This window comes from Dermacentor silvarum, chromosome 2 (genome assembly GCF_013339745.2).
Source record: "Dermacentor silvarum isolate Dsil-2018 chromosome 2, BIME_Dsil_1.4, whole genome shotgun sequence".
Classification (NCBI taxonomy): Eukaryota; Metazoa; Arthropoda; class Arachnida; order Ixodida; family Ixodidae; genus Dermacentor; species Dermacentor silvarum.
The window spans coordinates 254,237,923-254,258,819 of record NC_051155.1 but is presented as its reverse complement, the minus strand read 5'-3'; the positions used below and the strand labels follow the sequence as shown (position 1 = coordinate 254,258,819).

The window sequence follows — 20,897 nt, the reverse complement described above, 5'->3', positions numbered from 1 at the left end:
AGTAGAATGATGTTCGCACTCAAGTCGTGGTCGAAGCGGCACAAATGAAACGAGAGGAGGGCGCATGTGTCAGTAAACCTTCTGTCTTTATCAGAAATGCAACTGACTTTCTTGGTATGTGTTGGCTGGTGCGATACACATTTGCGGTGATTTGATTATTTAAGTGCTAACGCCGCACGTTTGGTGAAGGTCTTGTTTCCACACGTGGCAGTTTTCTCCTTTATTTCTAGTAACATGTGCAAAAAATCTTTGTTTTTCCGCATTAAACTCAGTTGCAAGTAAGCGCTTGTGTGTGTTTCTTGTCGTCCTGTCTTCATTTGTGCTTTTAACTTATTTGTTTAATAATGTCTTAGCAGGTGGTCCTGCCTTCATTAGAGTAATCACTCTGAAGAAGGCACGTCTGCCATATATATATATATATATATATATATATATATATTGTGAGACGACGCCCGGGACGAAGGCAGAGCTCTTCTATTGTCATGCAGCGCAAGACAACCCACGAACACCAACCCGACAAAATGATGATGATTATGAGTAGAGACCGTATTTTAGGCAAATGCCTTTTTTGTTCCTTGCACTCCTATCACCACACTTTGATATATGAGCATGAATTAGAGGTTAAGGAGAGCCTTTATAGTGTTTTTATAGTGCCTATAAATGCCTATTTTGGCGTTTGTGCCTAAATGCCTATAAACACCTATAAATGCCTATTTTAAATATCGGCGCCTATATGAACACGATTTAGCCTCAAGTTTCGCTTTCGAGTGCAGTTACAGATCGTTATTCATGTTACCGAGCAACATTGTTTGGAACTCTATGGGGTTCAACCTAGTCCTCTAGTTCAACCAACTCCTGGAAAACAACCGCTAGCAGCAGTGAAATGGGACGCGCCGGCCAGTATACACCGCCTCGCTGACATGGCGCGAGCGGTTTGCGAATGCGAAACCGCGGAGGGCCATCAGGGGAAGGAGAGTGAAGAGGAAACGAAGAAAGAAAAATGTGATGTGCATTGTTTTATTTGTAATTTACTTTGTAAGGTGTTCACCGCCATTGAGCGTTCCTTCTCAGCGTACAAGATGCCAAGTGACAACAGGCACAATTTTGAATCCAAAAATCAGGAGACGGCTGTAGTTTGCCATTGTTTCCATAATCTTCACAGTGATTCTTAGACTACGTTCCGCGTGCTCTCCAAATAGATTTCTTCAAACATGTGCACTTCAAATGGGCGCAAGTGTATTTGGCAGTGTTGGGACGTGTTGCGTGTACAATTCGGATAATGTCATTGTATATGAGAAAATTGCCAGAGTTGTACCAAAGAGTCCTACTGTGAGAACACGTTAATTTCATAATAAATCGTAGTCTCTCTTGTATTTATAATTTGTCTGTTTTTGGTGTATCTTAATTTAATTGCGTAAGGCAGACATAAAGTAGCGCTTTTTTTAACCAGTAGTCCCAGCTTTCAAGTATTCTTTTTCATGCCTGTTTTACTAAATAAGATGCTCGAGTACAGTGGCCATTGAACATGAATATGAGCAGTGTGCTTGTTGAATTAAGCCAATTGATCGCCATTAGTCCAGCAGTTTTATGGGACAATTGCACGGCTATGTTCAACTGTTGGCGCATTTGTGCCATCATAAACAATAACATTTCTTGTTTTCCTGTCACAGATACAGGTCGTGCACATCTTCGTTTGAAATTATACGCATTGATGTAAAAATTTATTGTGCCTGTATTTACGACGTTGGAGGCCTAAAACGTTGTTTTGCCTGCCTATTTTTGGCGCCTAAAATGTGTTTTTTACTGCCTAAAGATCCGGCCTCTAATTATGAGGATGGGTATATACACATGAAGACGATGATGAACTGCACAGTTAGCGCTCACACTAACTCCCCCCCCCCCTCACGAAAGCGAGGGGGGGGGGTCGGAACGCCGAAGATACGGCTTCAGGCGAGAGACTTGAACAATTTCAGTGCTGCGGCAACGGCGGTCAGTTACCGAAGTAACAGGAGCTACGCGATAGTTCACGGCAGATGTTCTTTCAAGCACGGTATATGGGCCGCGATACCTGTGAAGAAATTTTTCACAGAGCCCTGGCACTCGAACAGGTGTCCACAGGAGCACTTCGTCGCCTGGTCGGAACGAAATGACACGACGGGTCGCATCACAACGGACTTTTCTCTTGTCCTGAATGGTCGTGGTGCGGGCGCGCGCAATTTCGCGGCAGTGGGCGACGCGGGCGGCGAACTCCTCTGGTAGAGATGTGGATGGAACAGGAGGCGTAGAGAGAAAGGTGGTGTCCAAAACAAAAGACGGTGCACGGCCGTACACGAGGAAAATGGGGCTGTAGTTTGTTGTGCGTTGAACGGCAGTATTATATGCAAACGTGACGAAAGGAAGTATAGTGTCCCAGTTTGTGTGGTCGGGTTTCACATGCATGGAGATCATGTCAGACAGAGTTCGATGCAAATGCTCGGTAAGACCATTGATCTGAGGATGGTATGCAGAGGTTGTCTTATGAATGGTGTTTGAGGCTTGCAGGACTTCAGCAAGAACATGGGAAAGAAATGTCTTGCCACAGTCACTTAGAAGAACACGGGGCGCACCGTGGCGCAAGATAATGGCTTGCAGGACAAACTCGGTGACCTCAGAGGCCGCACCAGAAGGAAGAGCTGCCGTCTCAGTGTAGCGAGTGAGATGGTCCACGGCGGTGACAATCCAGCGGTGACCCGCGGGTGTAAGCGGAAGGGGTCCGTTATAAGTCGATGCCCATGAATTCAAAGGGACGGACGGGCACGGCAATGGTTGCAAAGGGCCGGCAGGAAGAGAGGTCGAACGTTTTCGATGTTGGCATGACGCACACGAACTGACGTACTTGGCAACACTAGTAGACAGGCCAGGCCAGAAACAGCGAGTCTTAATGCGGTCTTAGGTTTTATGAAATCCTAAGTGGCCAGCCGTTGCGTCGTCGTGAAAAGCTTGTAAAATTTGCAGTCGAAGTGAGCGAGGGACGACTGGGACCCATCGGTGACCGGTAGAGTGGTAAACTTGCCGCAATAGTAAGCCATCATGAAGTTTAAACTGTGCCAGTTGTCGTGTTAAGCGGCTGTTGGGAGGACGGGATAAGCCAGTGAGCCGGTCGATAATTGTGTGGCAGTATGTATCTGCATTTTGGAGGGAGGCAAGCTCTTCTGAGGACAGAATGTCGACCGAGGTCACGAACCGTACCGGGGCCATGGTTGTGGTCGGTTGGCTGGGCGGTGCCGAACGGAGGGAAGGTGAGACGGGCATTTGGCGACAGCGGGCAACGAGATAAAGCATCAGCATCTTGATGTTGCCTGCCAGACCTATATGTGACAGTGTAGTCGTACTCCTGCAAACGCAGAACCCAACGGCCGAGCCTCGTCCGGACAGATTCGTCAGGGAATACAACCAACACAGAGCATGGTGGTCAGTCACAATTGTGAATTGGCGGCCGTATCAATAGGGAATAGGGACAAAACTTTTGTATGGACCATACGATGGCGAGGCATTCTTGTTCGGTGATAGCATAGTTTCGCTCAGCAGGAGAAATAGTACGACTCGCGTAGGCCACGACTTGCTCTTCAGACACGTGGTTCCGCTGCAGCAGAACAGCGCCTATTCCATGCCCACTTGCGTCAGTGTGGAGGATAGTAGAGGCTGCGGGATCAAAGTGACGAAGCACTGGTCCTGATGTGAGGCATCGCTTGAGGGTCGGAAAGGCGGCTTCACATTCATCCATCCAGGTAAAGGGTATGGTTTATGAAGAGCAGCTGTGATAGTCGTGAACCCACGGACAAAGCGGCGGAAGTACGACGCTAATCCGAGAAAGCTGCGAAGGTCTTTAGGTGTGGTTGGTGTTGGGAAATGCTGTACAGCAGCGACTTTGTTGAGGTCTGGCTCAATGCCGTGCTTTCTGACCACGTGACCTAATACTTTGATGCTGCGGCTCGCAAATCGACACTTCTTAGTATTGAGCTGGAGACCGGCCTTGGCTAGACACGTGAGAACGTCGTCTAAACGTTCTAGGTGCTGGGAGAAGCTGGACGAAAAGATGACAATGTTGTCCAGGTAACATAGGCGGGTTTTCCATTTGAGGCCGCGTAGTACGGTGTCGATCATTCGTTCAAATGTGGCTGGCGCATTGCACAGACCAAAAGGCATTACGTTGAATTCGAAAAGGCCATCAGGTGTTGCAAACGTCGTCTTCTCTTTGTCGGGCTCATGCATCGGGATCTGCCAATATCCAGAACGCAAGTCGAGGCTCGAAAAGTATTCGGCACCTTGTAAGGTATCCAAAGCATCGTCAATACGGGGCTTAGGATATACGTCCTTACGGGTAATTTTGTTTAGTGCCCTATAATCGACGCAAAAGCGTACCGAACCGTCCTTTTTTTTTAACTAGGACAACAGGAGACGACCAAGGGCTTGCTGAAGGCCTTATAACGTTCCGTGCGAGCATGGCGTTGACTTGGTCTTCTATAACTTTCCGTTCAGCAGACGATACACGGTAAGGGCGGCGACGAATGACGCGGGATCCGTCGGTTTCGATGTGATGAGCAGCCACGGTTGTTTTACCCAAGCCATCCGAACACACGTCAAAGCAAGGTTGGTGTTTCCTTAAGATGGTCAGCAAGGCATCAGTCTGAGTTGGGCTCAGATCTGAACTCACAGTGGCCTGAGAGCGCTGGGTGAACCGTCCGTGGGCGTACACTCGGCAAAGGAGGAAACAGGCGAAGCAGTGACGACACATACTGGTGCTGCGTCGATAAGCATGACAACAGTGGACACCTCCGGCAGCAGAAGTGGCTCTGACGTCGTGTTATAGGCGGTCAGACTGGCGCAGCCGCATGAGAAACGCACTAGACAAGAAGCGATGGCGATTCCCCGAAAAATGCAGCGCTGAGAAGGGGAAACCACATGTCACCGTCGATATTTTCGCTAGATCTAATGGTGAGAATGCGGGCTTGGCCGGGTGGAAGAACAAAATCTGCCGCTGTGACAAGGTGGTGGGCGGTGAGGAATCGGCAGCGTCACAGAGCTCGGTGTCCGTAATATGTATAAGTGGTTGTCCGCACGAAATGACAGCAGATGCAGCTGACAAGAAATCCCAGCCTAAGATGAACGGATGAGCGCACGACGGAAGCACAGTAAACTGTATATGATGGCGAATTCCGTCGATGAGGACACGAGCAGTACACTGTCCGGTAGGGTAAATCGGACTGTCATTGGTGCCACATAAGACCGGACCAACATACGGAGTTTGCACTTTTCGTAGACGGAAGCATAGTGCGCGATGAATAACAGAAATGGCGGCGCCAGTGTCAATAAGAGCATCGACAGAAACACGTTCCACACAAACAGCGAGTAAATTAGTCGGGCGAGCAGGAGGAATTGGCATAGTTCGCAAACAAGCAGTTTCTCCTCCAAAAACTGCAGCGTCTAGTTCTCCGGATGGTTGTCGAAAGAAGTGAAGGCAGGACGCAGGGGCGATGAAGTACGGCGGAACGGCGACGGGGAACGACGACGGGGTGAGCGAGAAGACCGGGACATGTTTTGGGACAACGGAGGTGTGGGTGAGCGATGTGACGAGGATATATAGGGTCCTGGAACGTAGGCGTCCGATCTGGGCACGTAGTCTCTCTCATAGGCGGAATAGCCACGTCGTTCATCATGCTGGCGCCGGCGGCAGAAACGAGAGATATGACCACGCATGCCACAGTAGAAACATACTGGGCGGGAAGGGCGCCAGGTAGAGTCCTATGGTTGCACAGGGGCCTTCGCTGCCATCGCCATCGGTGGTCGCAGACAACGGTGGCAGGTGCAGGTGAAACTGGGACCGCAGGCCGCGAAGCAATCTCGGCGTAAGAAGGTGCACAAACAGGCGCAGGGGACCGGGCATGTGTGACACTTTGCATGGATGCCAGTTCTTCTTTGATGATCTTGCGCAAATTGGGAGAAGGAGCACGCAGAAATGCAATGGCGGTGTTGGCTGGACCATGGCCGTGAAGCTCCTCTCACACAATGATGCGGATGAGCGCTCGTAACTCGTCGTCGGTAAGGTGAGCGTCGCAGGAGGCACATGGAAGACGAAAGGGGCAGATCGTGGCAAGGCGTTGGCATGTCGTGATGATGTCAGTAACTGAAGTGGGGCTCTGGACTACAAGAGCGTTAAAGGCAATGGAGTTGATGCCCTTCAGGATATGGCGGCTACGTTCCCCTTTGGGCATGTCACTCTGAGCGCGACGGCAGAGAGCCAGAACATATTCAATTTAAGAGGTATAGGATTCCTCGGCTTCCTGGAAGCAGGTAGCGAGCTTCTGTTTCGCTACTTCAGATGTGCCAAATATCAGTCGCAGCTGCGCAGTAAATGCTGGCCAATCAGGGAAGTCGCGCTCACGGTTGAAAAACCAAGTTTGGGCGACCTGCCTCAGGTAGAAGGCAACGTTGCGGAGATTGTTTGACTCATCCCAATGGTTGCAAGCGCTCACCATGTCATACTGGTCAAGCCAGTCTTCCACGTCTTCGCCGCGAAGGCCAGAGAAAACCTGAGGGTCGCGTTGCGGTGCGGTGACGGACCAAATAGGCCCAGCTGGTGGAGCTGAGGTGGTAGCAGCAGTGGATGCGGTGGTTTGTGCCATGACTGGTGTTGGCGAGCACAACCGTCGACCAGAGCGGAGCTCCAGGGGTGACCGGTAGAGCAAGAGGACAGCGATATCAACGCACGCTCCACCACTTGTGAGATGACGCCCGGGACGAAAGCAGAGCTCTTCTATTGTCACACAGCGTGAGACAGCCCACGAACACCAACCCGACAAAATGATGATGATTATGAGGATGGTTATATACACATGAAGACGATGATGAACTGCACAGTTAGTGCTCACAATATATATAATGGGAAAGGATAAAAGCACGTAGGAAAATATGTACAAGGTTGTTACTGACGTTTCGGCCTGGGACCGGCCTTGTTCTGCCCGGTTCCCGACTGACGAGCTCCCGGGCCTAATAAACGTCGTTCCAACCGAGACGTTACAAGTGGTGGAGTGTGCTCTTCGGTCCTACATCCTCTGGCCGTCCAGTCTGCCTCCTGGAGCTTCGTTCAGGTCGCCGCTTGCGCCCACTGTCAGCTAACATGCCGCAGGACGTGCAGCCTGGCGCCCCTACTGCCACCATTCTGACATCGCAAGTGCCACCTTCCTTTATCATCAACAGCCCCCGCCGTGACCCCCATCTCTTCGCTGGTCTTCGCAGAGAGGATGCCGAAGACTGGCTGGACGATTATGAGCGCCAGAAAAAATCCTACTTCCGCAAGGCACAACCGTTGCATGCGTTGCCGACCTGAAGCCTGTCTGTGTCTTGCCACTTACACCAGTCTCTTCTGGGGACCCATCTTCTGGTGATTCTTCTTCGGTTGCCGCCCTTACAGCAGTCATCAGCACCGACTTGAAGCCCGCGCAGACACAACAGCTGCTGGCTTTGTTGAAAAAGCACGCTCATTCATTCGTCGACGTTGGGCCAAACAACTGTTGCAGAGCATCGCATTCTGACAGACGACACATCTATCGTGCGGCGCCGCCCATACCGTGTGTCTCTAGCCGAGCGGAAAATCATCGAAGACAACGTCGCCGAAATGCTGGAACGCAAGGTAATTCGCCCCTCGGCTAGTTCTTGTTCGTCTCCTGTTGTCTTGGTCCGCAAAAAAGATGGCTCCGTCCGCTTTTGCGTCGATTACTGGGCGCTCAATAAGATAACTCGAAAAGACGTCTACCCTATGCCCCGCATTGACGACGCCCTTGATTCCCTCCAAGGTGCGGAATACTTTTCCAGCCTCGATCTGCGTTCCGGTTATTGGCAAATCCCCATGCACGAAGACGATAAAGAAAAAACGGCATTCGCAACTCCCAATGGACTGTACGAGTTCAATGTAATGCCTTTCGGGCTCTGCAACGCGCTTGCGACTTTTGAGCGCATGATTGACACCGTGCTGCGTGGCCTGAAATGGAAGACCTGCCTTTGTTACCTGGACGACATTGTCATTTTTTCATCGACATTTAGTCAGCACCTGCAACACTTGGATGAAGTTCTGACGTGCCTCGCCCGCTCTGGTCTTCAGCTGAACACCTAGAAATGCCGTTTTGCCAGCAAAGCCATTAAGATCCTGGGTCGTGTCGTGAGCAGGGATGGCATTCAGCCGGACCCTGACAAGACTGCTGCAGTCCTTCGCTTTCCTCGTCCTGACAGACCCAAAAACTTGCGCAGTTTCCTTGGCCTCGCCTCTTATTTCCGTCACTTTATCCAAAACTTTGCCTCCATCGCAGCTCCATTACACAAGCTACTAGCTTCCGGTGTGCCCTTTCTGTGGTCCCAGGAATGCAAATTAGCGTTTGCACGCTTGAAGGATGCCCTCACGTCTGCACCTGTGCTTTGCCATTTTGATGAGGCAGCACTGACTCTCCTACACACAGACGCTAGCGGCCGCAGTATAGGTGCTGTTCTTCTGCAACGCGACAACTCTTTGCGAGAGAGAGTCATTGCATATGCCAGCTGTGTACTCAGCGCTTCCGAAAAGAACTATACGATCACTGAGCAAGAGTGCCTGGCTATTGTTTGGTCAATACAGAAGTATTGCCCTTATCTCCACGGCCGTCATTTCCCCATCGTTACGGACCACCACGCCTTATGCTGGCTTTCCATGCTCAAGGACTTGTCTGGATGCCTGGGTCGCTGGATTTTACGCCTCCAAGAGTATGATTTCGAAATTTTACGCCTCCAAGAGTATGATTTCGAAATCATATACAAGTGCGGAAAGAAACACCGAGACGCCGACGCTCTTTCTCGCTGCCCGCTTCTTATGGCCCCGCTCGACGCCTCTGCAATCGCTTCGCATGTCACCAGTTCGACCGACACTGCTACGGTTTCCTCCCTGGCCTCAATGTACCAACTGCCTTTCGACGATGATCAGCCACTCGCCTCTTGTCAGCTGGCCGACCCGTACTGTCAACGCTTCATAGATCACCTCTCTGGGGCTTCTCGTCCACCTAACACGCGCCTCCGTCACCAGCTCACGCACATTAAGCTGGACGATGGTGTGCTGTATCGCCGTATTTACCATCCTGACGGGCAACGCTGGGTGCCAGTTCTACCACACTCTCTCCAACTTCCTGTCCTCAACGCCTTTCACGATGATTTGACAGCTGGCCACCTTGGGTTCCATAAAACCTATGACCGCATTTGAAGTCGTTTATATTGGCCTGGCCTTTCTGCTAGCGTCACCAGATACGTCAGTTCCTGTTCTCCCTGCCAGCGTCGCAAACTTCCAACATCTGCTCCTGCCGGCCAATTACAGCCGCTTCCATGCACCGCAGCCCCGTTCGAGGTTGTTGGCATCGACCTTTACGGGCCCCTTCTGGTCAGTACTGCTGGCAATCGATGGATAGTGACTGCCGTTGACCATCTGACGCGCTACGCTGAGACAGCTTCTGTGCTTACTGGCTCTGCTTCAGAAGTTGCCCACTTCGTTCTTGAAGCCATTATTCTACGCCATGGTGGTCCTCGTGTACTGCTCAGTGACCGTGGAAAGATGTTCCTTTCACAACTGCTAAACGAAGTTCTTCGAGCCTCCGGCACTGCCCACAAGACAGCTTCTAGCTATCACCCCCAGACTAACGGCCTGACCGAGCGGTTTCATCGCACCCTTGCCGACATGATCGCCGCTTATATTCAACCAGACCACAAAAACTGGGATGTTCTTTTACCATTCGTCACTTTTGCCTATAACACGGCCGTGCAGCGCACAACTGGCTACTCGCCATTTTACCTCGTTTATGGACGCTCCCCTACTTTCTTTCCGGACATCTCATTCTTCAACTCCAAGGCTAATTCATCTCTATCATCGTGCGAAGAGTACGTTTCCCGACTCGACCACTGTCGCCAGCTTGCTCGCCTGAACACAGAGGCCAGACAACAAGACCGGAAAAATATTTACGACGAATGCCATCGCGTTGTATCTTTTCGACCTGGTGACGAGGTCTTGCTCCTTACTCCTGTTCGCATCCCTGGTGTATGTGAAAAATTCCAGCCACGGTTCATCGGGCCGTACATAGTCCTTGACAGACTTCGCCTGTCAACTATCGCGTCACTCCTCTTGACGCCCCCACAGACCGCCGTTTCCGCAATACCGAGGTTGTCCATGTCTGCCGCATGAAGCCCTTCACGCGGTGTGCCTCGACACCTTGACGGCCGGCCAGGATGGCCGCTTTCACGTCGGGGGGAAATTAGTGTGGGCGTTTATTATGCATATCTTCCTCATCTGTATGTTATCATCATCATCCTCACACTTTTACCTATCCTCCTCTTCGCCTGTATATGTGATCATCGTCATCGCCTGTGTGCTGCGCTGGTTCGCTGACGAGCTCCCGGGCCTAATAAACGTCATCCCAACCGAGACGTCACAATATATATAGTTTTCCGAGCATGAAATAAGCCCGCGAATACACGCAAAGTGCCTCGAGCGGCCAGTCGTGCGGCAATTCTGCGTGTATTCGCGGGCTTTCATACTCGGAAAAACACAATTGTGTAGCACGTATTGAGCAACATAAAGCTGTATCGGGAGTTTTTCATGTTGCTCTACAACTTTCTCATTGACACTTTGATAATTAGAACAGTACTTCTCGAGTTAAATAATTAATTACAATTAATTAATTAATGAAATCGCAGTACCGAAAACAATACTGGCAGCTACTCCATTGTACTGGAAACAATACACACTAGGTTGGCTTCGCATAACGCCGTTACTCTTTTTTAAAATCGTGCTGCGTTAGCTGCGACACCCTGTATATGAGCGTGTGTGCATGCGTGTATGTTATACTGGTTGCCACCCTAAGAGGGCCCCCCCCTCCCCTGGTAGGAGACTTTAAGCCCTGGCTACACTACGATAGCTTGGCGCTCGCCGTAGTGGCCCGCCACGGTAGCTTGACGGCTGTGGCATTGCTCGAGGTCGTGGGTTCAATCGCGACTGTGGCAGCCTCATTTTGATGGGAGCAAAATACAAGAACGCTAGTGCACTTAGATTTAGGTGCACATTAAAGAACACTAGGGTGTCAGAATGAATCCGTAATCTGCCACTACCTCATAATCTTATCGTGGTTCTGTTACATACAGCCCCATAATTAAAAGTTTAACACTTCTGCCGTAATGCGATGTGCCATGTGAGGCAATGAGAATGCTCAACCCTCTCGGAGATTATGAACGGCGCACAACATAGCCTCAAGCAAACACATTTCTTTGTGTTCTGTGTACTACGCGGACCAGTTGTGCATGCAAGGTAATGTTTAACATCAACTTACTACTCTTGTATTGGAATAAATGCTGAAGGAATTAAACATTCGCCGTCAACATTACCACTAATTATTGTCAAAGAAAACAGCATAGAATGCTTCGCTTACATCGATTCCCACAGTGCTGGGATCTGCACATTTGTTTTTAGAATAGAAATTATCAAAGATGTTTACACATTATCTAAAGCTTCCATTTGCCTAGAAAGAAAGGTGCTCTATAATATTGACTAATAATCTGTATTCTTACTGTTCTCAAAAAAATTTTGTTCTGAACTTGGCATCTTATCTTAGGGTATGCCAAGTTCAGAAAAAAAAGCTTATTGGGAGATTTTTGTAAGTGCAAGTGGTAGGCTGATAGATGGCTTCAGTTTGAGGCCTCTACTGACTGTGTATATGTGCATTGCAGGGCCATTGCAGAGGGCTGTCAGCTACATCCTACTCCGCAGTCCAGCGCACGCTCTCAACAACACATTGAAGTCACAGGCCCACAAGGTGCTGTGTGAGCTTGGTCCCCTGCAGGAATTCGTGGGAGATGAGCGGACGCTTGTTGAAGAGCTGCTTGACCCACTTTTGCTTCCACACCGGCAGTGCAGAGGTGAGGCATGGCTTGCACACGGAGAGTAATCAGCTCGTAGTTCCTTCGGCTGACATGCACTCCCTTACCAGTGCAACAGAAATGTCAAGCACAGCACGAGGTTTATGCACTGGGTGATGGTAGCTGAACATGCGGTGCATCAGTGGCCCATACCATTCCCATTTTTTTTTCTTCTTTCGTCCCTGTGTACTGCTGAAGCAGTTTATAGCTAGGTCTCCCGTAGACTTCTGGTACCAGAAAGGAATGGAAACGAGGAGTGTTGCAGATTTTCGCTACCCTTCATCTCACCCTGGCAGTAAAGTTTGGGCGTTATCTTCTTGAGATTGGTTCGCATAATTGATGCATCAAAGCCAAGCCTATGGTAACACACAGGTGGATCATCATGTCACTGGCTTGGATTGGCGTGGCCTCAGGCAGCATACACTTTCCTTTGTCCATGGTAGCTTGTGCCTATAAGTGAATAAAAACGCTTATTGACATAAACACACAAGCGCATTAATTTAATACATGCAATGGTGCAAAATAATTGAGGTCATAAAGACACATATACCTCATCATAAGTACCTTCTTCAAAATGGAGATAATGTACACTAAAAGCACCACAAGTGCTTGTGGTGTACATTGTATGCATTTTTATGTCCGTGTTTCTTTTGTGCCATTGCCTATGTTATAAATACAGTTAAACCTTGATATAACAAAGCCGGTAAAATCGGTACTGGACTTCGTTGTATTGAAATTTTGTTTTATTGAACTTTGCCCTTTTATGTACAGCTGCTGATGAATTTTTTTACACGGAAGGCGTCGTAAAATCTTGCGAATTATCGGGTAATCGAAAAAAGAAAAAAACATTTTGATAAGAAAAGATTATTTTTATTTCGTTGAATTTGAGAATCAGTGACCAAAATACGGTCTCATCTCGTGTCGACGATATCTTTACATTGGCGGTATGAAGCGAAGTCTGCAAAGTTTTCGCATCCACTCTCACCCCGTGGCTGATAGTGTCGCCCGAAGCGGGACGACGCTATCAGCAGACCGATCTCCGCACAGTTTGACCAATGCAGCATGAAAACTCGTCGGACACTGCAAAGAAAGCTTAGCTTTAATATCGCACGAAAGCGAGGCGACGGGCGACAACCTGTTGTTCAAGGCCGCCATGTTCTTGTAAATTTGCGACGTTGCGCACGTGTTAGCCCAAGAAATCGAGCAAATTGCGATACGGCGCCTCAAATTTCGATAGCCATTGTGACTGTGGCCTAATGGTTAGAGCAGCGGGCTGCTGTGCTAGGGGGTACCCCCCCTGGGCTACGCCCCTGAAGTACTGTATGATGACTGGTTGGTGTTTGCTGTTGCCAAATGCTCCGAGACTATGATTGGGAGTAGTTTACAAGAATGATGATAAAATGCTTGATTGTCTTTGTCACTGCAGTGGAAATTTGTACATTTCGCACTGTAGTCCTTCATTATTTTCTTTCATTTTACTCTGTCTCAAGCTGCCATGCTGATGCAGTTCGTGGTGCCCGAGGGAAAATTGATAATAAGAAATGCAGCTTCATGGCTGCCTGTGATAATGCACCAATACCCATGTATGTCACCTTACACTCGCAGGCTTCTGTGCTTGCTTGCTTGATTTTCATGAGGCCACTTTACCGTTCACGGCCAAATTCATCACAACGTACTTGGTGGAATGCATAGCACATAGCGTGAAGCTTTTGTGTAAGATGATTACGGGAAGTCATTGAAAAGAGTGCCAGTGCTAGTTGGTCCCCTGTCCCTTTGTTGTTTTTTTTTCGTTTTTTTTTGTGTAACAGATCCCCATATTTTTGCAGATGTCTGCGTGACACATCGCCTGGCACTGGAGCAGCTGTGCAGGCGTTCACCAGTTGACCTGCTGGCTTGGCTGCTTGAGCAGCGACTGGGCCCCCATATGCAGTCAATGCTAGACCAGCCCCACGCTTCTTGCCTCGTCAGACTGCTAGGTATATGCATCTGAAGCATTGATTCAAATTTTAAACCAGATTCATGAATGTGATAAAAACCAAAATATGGGCCGAGCTCTCTAAAAAAAAAGTTGTGGGTAAGTGTTCCCTCTTCTTATATAGCGGTGTGGAACAATTTCTCTTGTCGTATGGTCACTATGGGACAAGGAAAAAAAGCATGTCACTGAAGGAGAATTAGACCATGCTATAAAAGTGTCACAGTTTCGCCCTAAGGGCGAAGCAATGAATGCGATAGCAACACAGCAATGTCATACGAAGTAAGGTGAGCGGCTTTGGTAGCAATATGAATTGTAGTAAACATGAGCTGATTAAGTAAGCAGGTGTGCTGCGGCGTAAGTAGACCGACATGAAGAGAGACTCGATGACCACGAGAAGGCGCATGTGAAACGGTGGTGTTGATGAGAAGCGCTTCCCGTGGGCAGCACGTGCGAAGGGACACACCTGTAGCGCTGCACTGCCGATCCGGGCAGCATTGCGTGTGTAGCATGCGCTGGAAACTGTGGCCCGACTAACTGAATGAACAAGCGTGGTGTGAGCGCGCACAAACAAACATGAATAGATCACACTGAATGACAGCAGACAACGACTGTCAAAACGCTGGCAGCAAGCATACGCCGCAGCGGGCGAAGGTACGTGCGGTCTATCGCTTCAACGGAAACTGAGCGGCGAATGCACTTAAAGGTCAGAGCCGTGTGGAGATAAGAGACGGTGCGAGCGAGCGACGAGCGCGGTTGTTGGCAGAGAAGTGCGCCCCCTCCCCCCCCCCCCCCTTGCTCCCTCCGGCGCTGGCTTCCTGCTTCCTTGCTTGCGCGTGGGAGATTGAGTGTGTTCGCTCTCCGTGATAGCGCGCGTCTCCGCACGCTTCCTCTCGGGCATACGGCGCGCGGCGAAGATTTTATCTATAGGGAACCTCACGGCGACGGCTACGGCGACGACGACGGCGACGCCGACGGCGACGCCGACGCCGACGGCAGAAATCCGGTTCAAGTGTCCATATAATTGCTATCGCAATAAAACGTTTGGAAGGATGCTCGGCAGCTGGACTGAGGGATGGCATGCTCCCTACTTCGGAGCTATAGGAGTTATATGGAGGAAGGCATCACCAACACAAGGATGACTGTTCTATGCCGATGACATTGTCCTCATGGCAAAGAGTCCCGACGAGCTGCAAGAACATCTTGTCTTATGCAGTGGGGAAGGCACAGAGTTTGGTCTGTGCTTCAATGTCAAGAAATCTGCGGCAATTTCCTTTGGTTCCGCAGCTCTCCAGATCTTGGAGCTCTACAAACAAGGCAACTTCGTGGTTTGGGCCAGTGAGTACCAGTACCTAGGAATAACTATTACAGTGGCCCCAAATCACATGCAGAAATATGAGTAAAAACTACCAATAAAGGTGAAGACCTGTCGCTCCTTTTTTGACTTCAAGGCCCTATGGTCCTTCAACCGTTTGGTAGTCAGTAGGGGTTTATGCAAAAGAGTAGCTGTACCTGGCCTCACTTTTGGATATGCAGTGCTACAGCTATCTTCCCCCACATGGCAGGCCCTGGAAAGCTGACAGAGGGAAGCTGGCCACACTGCCCTGAGCATACACAGAAGTACACACAGTTGGTCCTCCATTGAAAGAAAGTTTGAAAGTTTATTTAACATAATTAAACAATACAATTACAAAGTACGCACTTTTGGGACCCAACAAATTTGTTAAAGGGTCCCTACCCCCTTGATGTGTGTGAGGCCGTGGCAAAAATGTCATATGAACGGAGACAAAGCGGAATGTCTAACGACTGACGGATGGGCTCGACATGTCTAAAGTACCGTATCAGTGCAATTAGTACGTAAATTTTTCACAATTCAACAGCAATTCAAATGCCACAGTAATGCAATCAGTACATCAATATTTAGTTACCACAACATGAACATGGAAAAATATCAGCGTTGTGGAGCAATGAGTACATCAATTTGTGCTACAATCACTACATCAATTTTTAGTTAACACAACAAGAACAAAGTAAAATAATATCAGCCTTGTAAACCAGACTGGGAAAAGAATTCCTTGAACCCTTTCTCAAAATTTTCTAGAAAGCTGCATTGGAGCAGTGATAATGGCAATGAATTCCATTGTCGAGTTGTTTTTGGAAAAAATGAATTTGCATATACATTGATACGCTGTTGAGGTACTTCATATGGATGTCCATTTATTCCTCTAAGAATTATGCCTCGGTGCTGAGTTAAGTATTGTGTTATATCTATGTTTAGTTTATTTTTTGACAACAAGTAGAAGAATTTTAGCCTAGCCAGTTGTCGACGTTCTGCTAACGTGGGAAGTTCTAATAGACGTGACATTTCTGTTACTGACTCTGTCGAGGAGTATTTTGAGAGAATGAATCTAGCAGCCCTCCTCTGCACTCTCTCTAGCATTTTGATCAGCCCAATTTCAAAGTGGTCCCATATAATGTTTGCATATTCCAAAGTTGGCCGTACATACGTTAGATACGCTGTTAGTTTAACTGGTGTGGTAGCAAGCTTCAATTTCCATCATAGGTACCACAGCTTTTTTTTCCGCTGCTGAGCAAACGTTTTAAATATGTCTCTTCCATTTTAAGTTGCTTGATATGGTTACACCTAAGTATTTTATTGCGTCAACTGCAGGGAGAGGGGTAGAGCCTATAGCATAATTGTGACTGAGCACGTCTTTACTCTTATTTGTCACACATAGAGCAACAGTTTTGGTTTGATTTATCTCCATTTTCAAAGTAGCACACCAATCACTGACGACTGCAAAGGAGTCATTAAATGCTTTCTGGTCATTTGCGAACAGTCATCTGCAAAATGTCGCACCATTGTGCTTATATCAATGTTACGTGTAATATCATTTATATAGATTAAAAATAATATTGGACCTATGACAGAACCTTGCGGGACTCCTGAAGTAACTTGTAATTGATCAGATTTGTAACCATTTACTTCCACATATTGTGTGTAAGGGTGCAGAACCTTGTCGAAGGCTTTTTGAAAAATCCAGGCATATTGCATCAATCTGGCTTATGTTATTTAAAGCACATGTAAAGTCATCAATAGTTTCTAGAAGTTGGGTTGTTGTAGAGAGATTTTGTCGAAAGCCGTGCTGATTGGGAAGGAGTCTTTTTGTGTCCTCAAGATATGTATACATAGATTTGGATATAATGTGTTCTAAAAGCTTACAGCAAACGCAAGTAAAAAGAAATTGGAGGGTAGTTCTCGACTTTTTGTCGGGTGTCCAGATTTGTGGGTCGGCACAACTCTTGCCATGGGACAGTCATCTGGAACTCGTTTCTGTTCAAGCGAAGCCTTAAATATGATGAGGAGATAGTGGGCGACCCATTCTGCATATCTCCGAAGAAAATTATTCAGTATACCATCTGGCCCAACGGATTTCTTTTTATTAATATTAAGCAATAAAGAGACAATGCCTTCATAAGTGACCTGAATATTGGGCATGACCGATAAATGGCAAGGAGAAGACGTGTGCAAATCAGTGTCATTAAAACAATCATTAAACACTCATTGGAAAAATCTATAATGTACGGCTGATTGGTAGAACAGTCAGTTACTAACTCATCATTGATTATGAGAGAATGTGCTAGTTCGGAATTCGTTCTGCTCTGAGCCAAGTGATGCCAAAAACGTTGCGGTGAAGTTTTCATAAAGGTTGGTAACGTTTCTTCATAATACCTTTTTTTTTTTTGTTTCGCTAAGTAGGAGCTTTGATAAATTTGATATCTTGGATTGGTTTTTGTTTGCTTTCTGCCTCTGGCAGTTAACTGCACCTTTCAGATGTATAATATCCCTGGTCATCCAAGGGTTGTGTTTATTTTCTTTCTTTTTAAAAGCACAAATTTTGTGATGCGTACTGTAACTATTTCTTTAAACCTTATCTACATCTCATTTACGCCATCTTCGTCTCTGAACATGTTCAAGGAAAATGACAAGTAATCGATCATGCTCGTATTGTCGGCCTTGTGATAGCTGCGCACCTGTATGAACCTTTCCCCTTCACGTGGGAAGCAATCGTCAATTTTTATCACTATCATTAGAAGTTTGTGGTCAGGTAAGCCACGTTCTATGGACACGTAGTTGTTGATTTGCCCATTGAGAAAAACTAGATCCAGTGCAGAGTGCAAATGTTCTGTTCCACATGTACTATAATGGACTATCTGTGTCAAGTCATGATTGAACGCTTTTAGAACTTTTAGAGCTTTTAGAACGCTATATCAGCGGTATTTCGGCGGCTACTAAATTTTTTTATTTGTTTTTTAGTGTGTCCCCACTAATTCCTGGCAGATTAAAGTCACCTGCAATTATTACTTTGCAACTGCATGTTGAAAGGCTTTCAAGGTAATGCTGCAAGTCTGCTAGGTATGAGGTAGCAAGCTTCAAGGTAGCAAGCTTCAGGTAGCAAGCTGCCAACCACCTGGAGAGTTGGGAGGTTGGTAGACGCTTCCCACAATAAAGGACGTCCTTGCTAGTTTAATTTCGCACCAAACACTTTCGTGATTTGCGATTCCTTCCTTTATGATAGCTTCCAGATTTTCCTTGAGTATTATTGCCACTCCTCCTCCTCGCGAACCGCGGTCTCTCCTAAGTACTTTGTAGCCGGGTGGTGCAGTTTCACTGTCCTGTATTTCGGGTCGCAGCCATCTTTATGTTACAGTAGTTATGTGCAGGTCATAGCTGGCCAAGATATATTCTAAATTGCCTATTTTATTTACAATACTTCGGGCATTTATATTTAGTAGGCGAAGGCCACTTGAATCCGGTCGCGAATGGCTTCAGTCATCTTTCATTGCGGGGCGTGATGATTTCCTGTCGTGCTTGAGCTTAACTCAGCTGTTTTTATTGTAGTCCCAGAAATAAACGTCTTGTGTTAGGACCAGCTTATCATAGCTAAGATGCATGTATGCATGTATCCGGCATTGTACCGCCTGCCTTTCTTCTTTTCCAGACTGCCATAGCAACTTCCGCTTGGCTAAAGTGTCCTTGCAGAAGTCATCACCTACCAATACGGGGATACCCTTGAGTTTTCTGCAATTTTTGAAAATATTCTATTTCTCTCGTTAATCGTATAGTTTCATAATTATGGGTCATGTTGAGCTACTTTGTTTTCTTCCTATTCAATGGATGCGTTCAACAGTTTTCAATTCGACGCCAAGTTTCTGCAGGAATATTTTGCTCAGTACAGCTTTTTCCAAATCTTCTGCGGTTTCTCCCTCTTTTTCTTTAATCAGAAAACCAAGAGATTATTTCGTCTGCTCCTGTCCTCTAAGTTGACCGTCTTTCTTCTTGTTGCTTGCCAAGATACGCAGATCAGCAGCACCTGTTCAAGCAATAGAAGCTGGGGTTTAGGTGACATTGCTTCGGCAGTGCTGCCATGCCCACTGATGACCGTTGGCGACGGCCCGTAGTTTATGCCCTCCGCGAAAGGTAGCTCGGTTCCTCGATGGCTGCGCTCGACAGTGCCGTCCACAATCCATCCGAGGCCGATAATAGCACCATCAGCAGCTGGACTATTCATGCATGTATCCGGTGCATCCGACGTGCTCGTGTGCCAAGATACGTAGATCAGCAGCACCTGTTCAAGCAGTGGAAGCTGGGGTTTAGGTGACATTGCTTGGGCAATGCAGCCATGCCCACTGAAGACTGCTGGCGACAGCCTGTAGTTTATAGCCTCTGCAAAGGGTAGCTCAATGGTTCCTCGATGGCTGCGCTCGAGAGTGCCGTCCACGATCCGTCCGAGGCCGATAGCAGCACCATCAGCAGCTGGACTAGTCACGCATTTATCCAATCTGACGCGCTTGCGTGCCAAGATACGCACTTCAGCAGCACCTGTTCGAGCAATAGAAGCCGGGGTTTAGATGACATTGCTTGAGCAGTATGCTGTGCCGACTGGGTTTTTATGTGCTGAAACCACCATCTCACAATGAGGCTCACCGTAGCGGGGGACTCCGGAATAATTTGGACCACCTGGGGTTCTTTAACGTGCACGCAAATCTAAGTACACGGGTTTTTCCTGCATTTCACCCCCATTGAAATGCGGCCGCTGTGGCCGGGATTCAATGCCGCGATCTCGTGCTTAGCAGCCCAACACCATAACCACTATGCAACCACGACAAGTTTGTACTCCCTTTCGTGTGCGAGATTGAGCCGCGAACGCTCGCTTTCACTTGCACATACATCATGCGGCGCACGGCGACGATTTTATCGCCCTTGGATTTTATACGGAACCTCACGGCGACGGCAACGGCAGAAATGTGCCTGGAGTGTCCATATATCGCAATAAAACGAGGCTATGGTGTGCGGAAGCAAACTGTAGCCTGGCGGCACTGCACCATTTGGTTTCCACAAACAGAAAGTGAAATGGGGCAACCACGGTGGGTCCAACTGTTGATATTCACTGAAAACTTCATTCCGCGACCACTGTGCTCTTCATACTTAACGAGACAACATCGTGGTGGAATGTTTTCGTGAGTAACCTGCGTGAGGGTGACTACCCGCAGGGTAATACAGCATTACAAAACGGAGATCTCGTTGCCCACGGCAGGGTCTGAACATGGTACGCAAGACCCGAAGCTGCTGTCGATGGGAGCTAGACCATCGAAATGAATGAATGGCTGGCAGTCATGCGAGGATGCCTGTAGTCTGCTGCAGAGGTTGCTAGCGTGGATCTTGGGTATACAGTGCGTGCCACTCATTGCCCGACGCCTAGTTCTGCATAGGCAATGCCTTGGAATCACCGATGATGTGCTGTGGGATGTCTTATGGGACTAGCAGCCGTCCCTGGACGAAAATATATAACAGTTAATGTGCGCTATTTGTTTCTGAGGATGAATGAGCGTATTGATCGAATGAAGTCTGTTCTGTAGTTCACTGCATTGAAGAATTTTTTTTCATTTTTCTTCATCTCAAAGCCGG

The 20,897-nt window shown here is 47.9% G+C and overlaps 1 protein-coding gene across 4 annotated transcripts in view; it reads left to right on the top strand.

The window, feature by feature from the left end:
* Positions 1–20,897, top strand: part of LOC119443155 (mediator of DNA damage checkpoint protein 1-like) — a 100,612-nt gene that overhangs the window by 67,997 nt on the left and 11,718 nt on the right. For all 4 annotated transcript variants that reach the window (XM_049662610.1, XM_037708318.2, XM_049662611.1 and 1 more), the window contains 2 exons: positions 11,767–11,955; positions 13,782–13,931. In XM_049662610.1, coding sequence (XP_049518567.1) covers positions 11,767–11,955; positions 13,782–13,931 — 339 coding nt within the window. The remainder of the gene's footprint in view (positions 1–11,766; positions 11,956–13,781; positions 13,932–20,897) is intronic.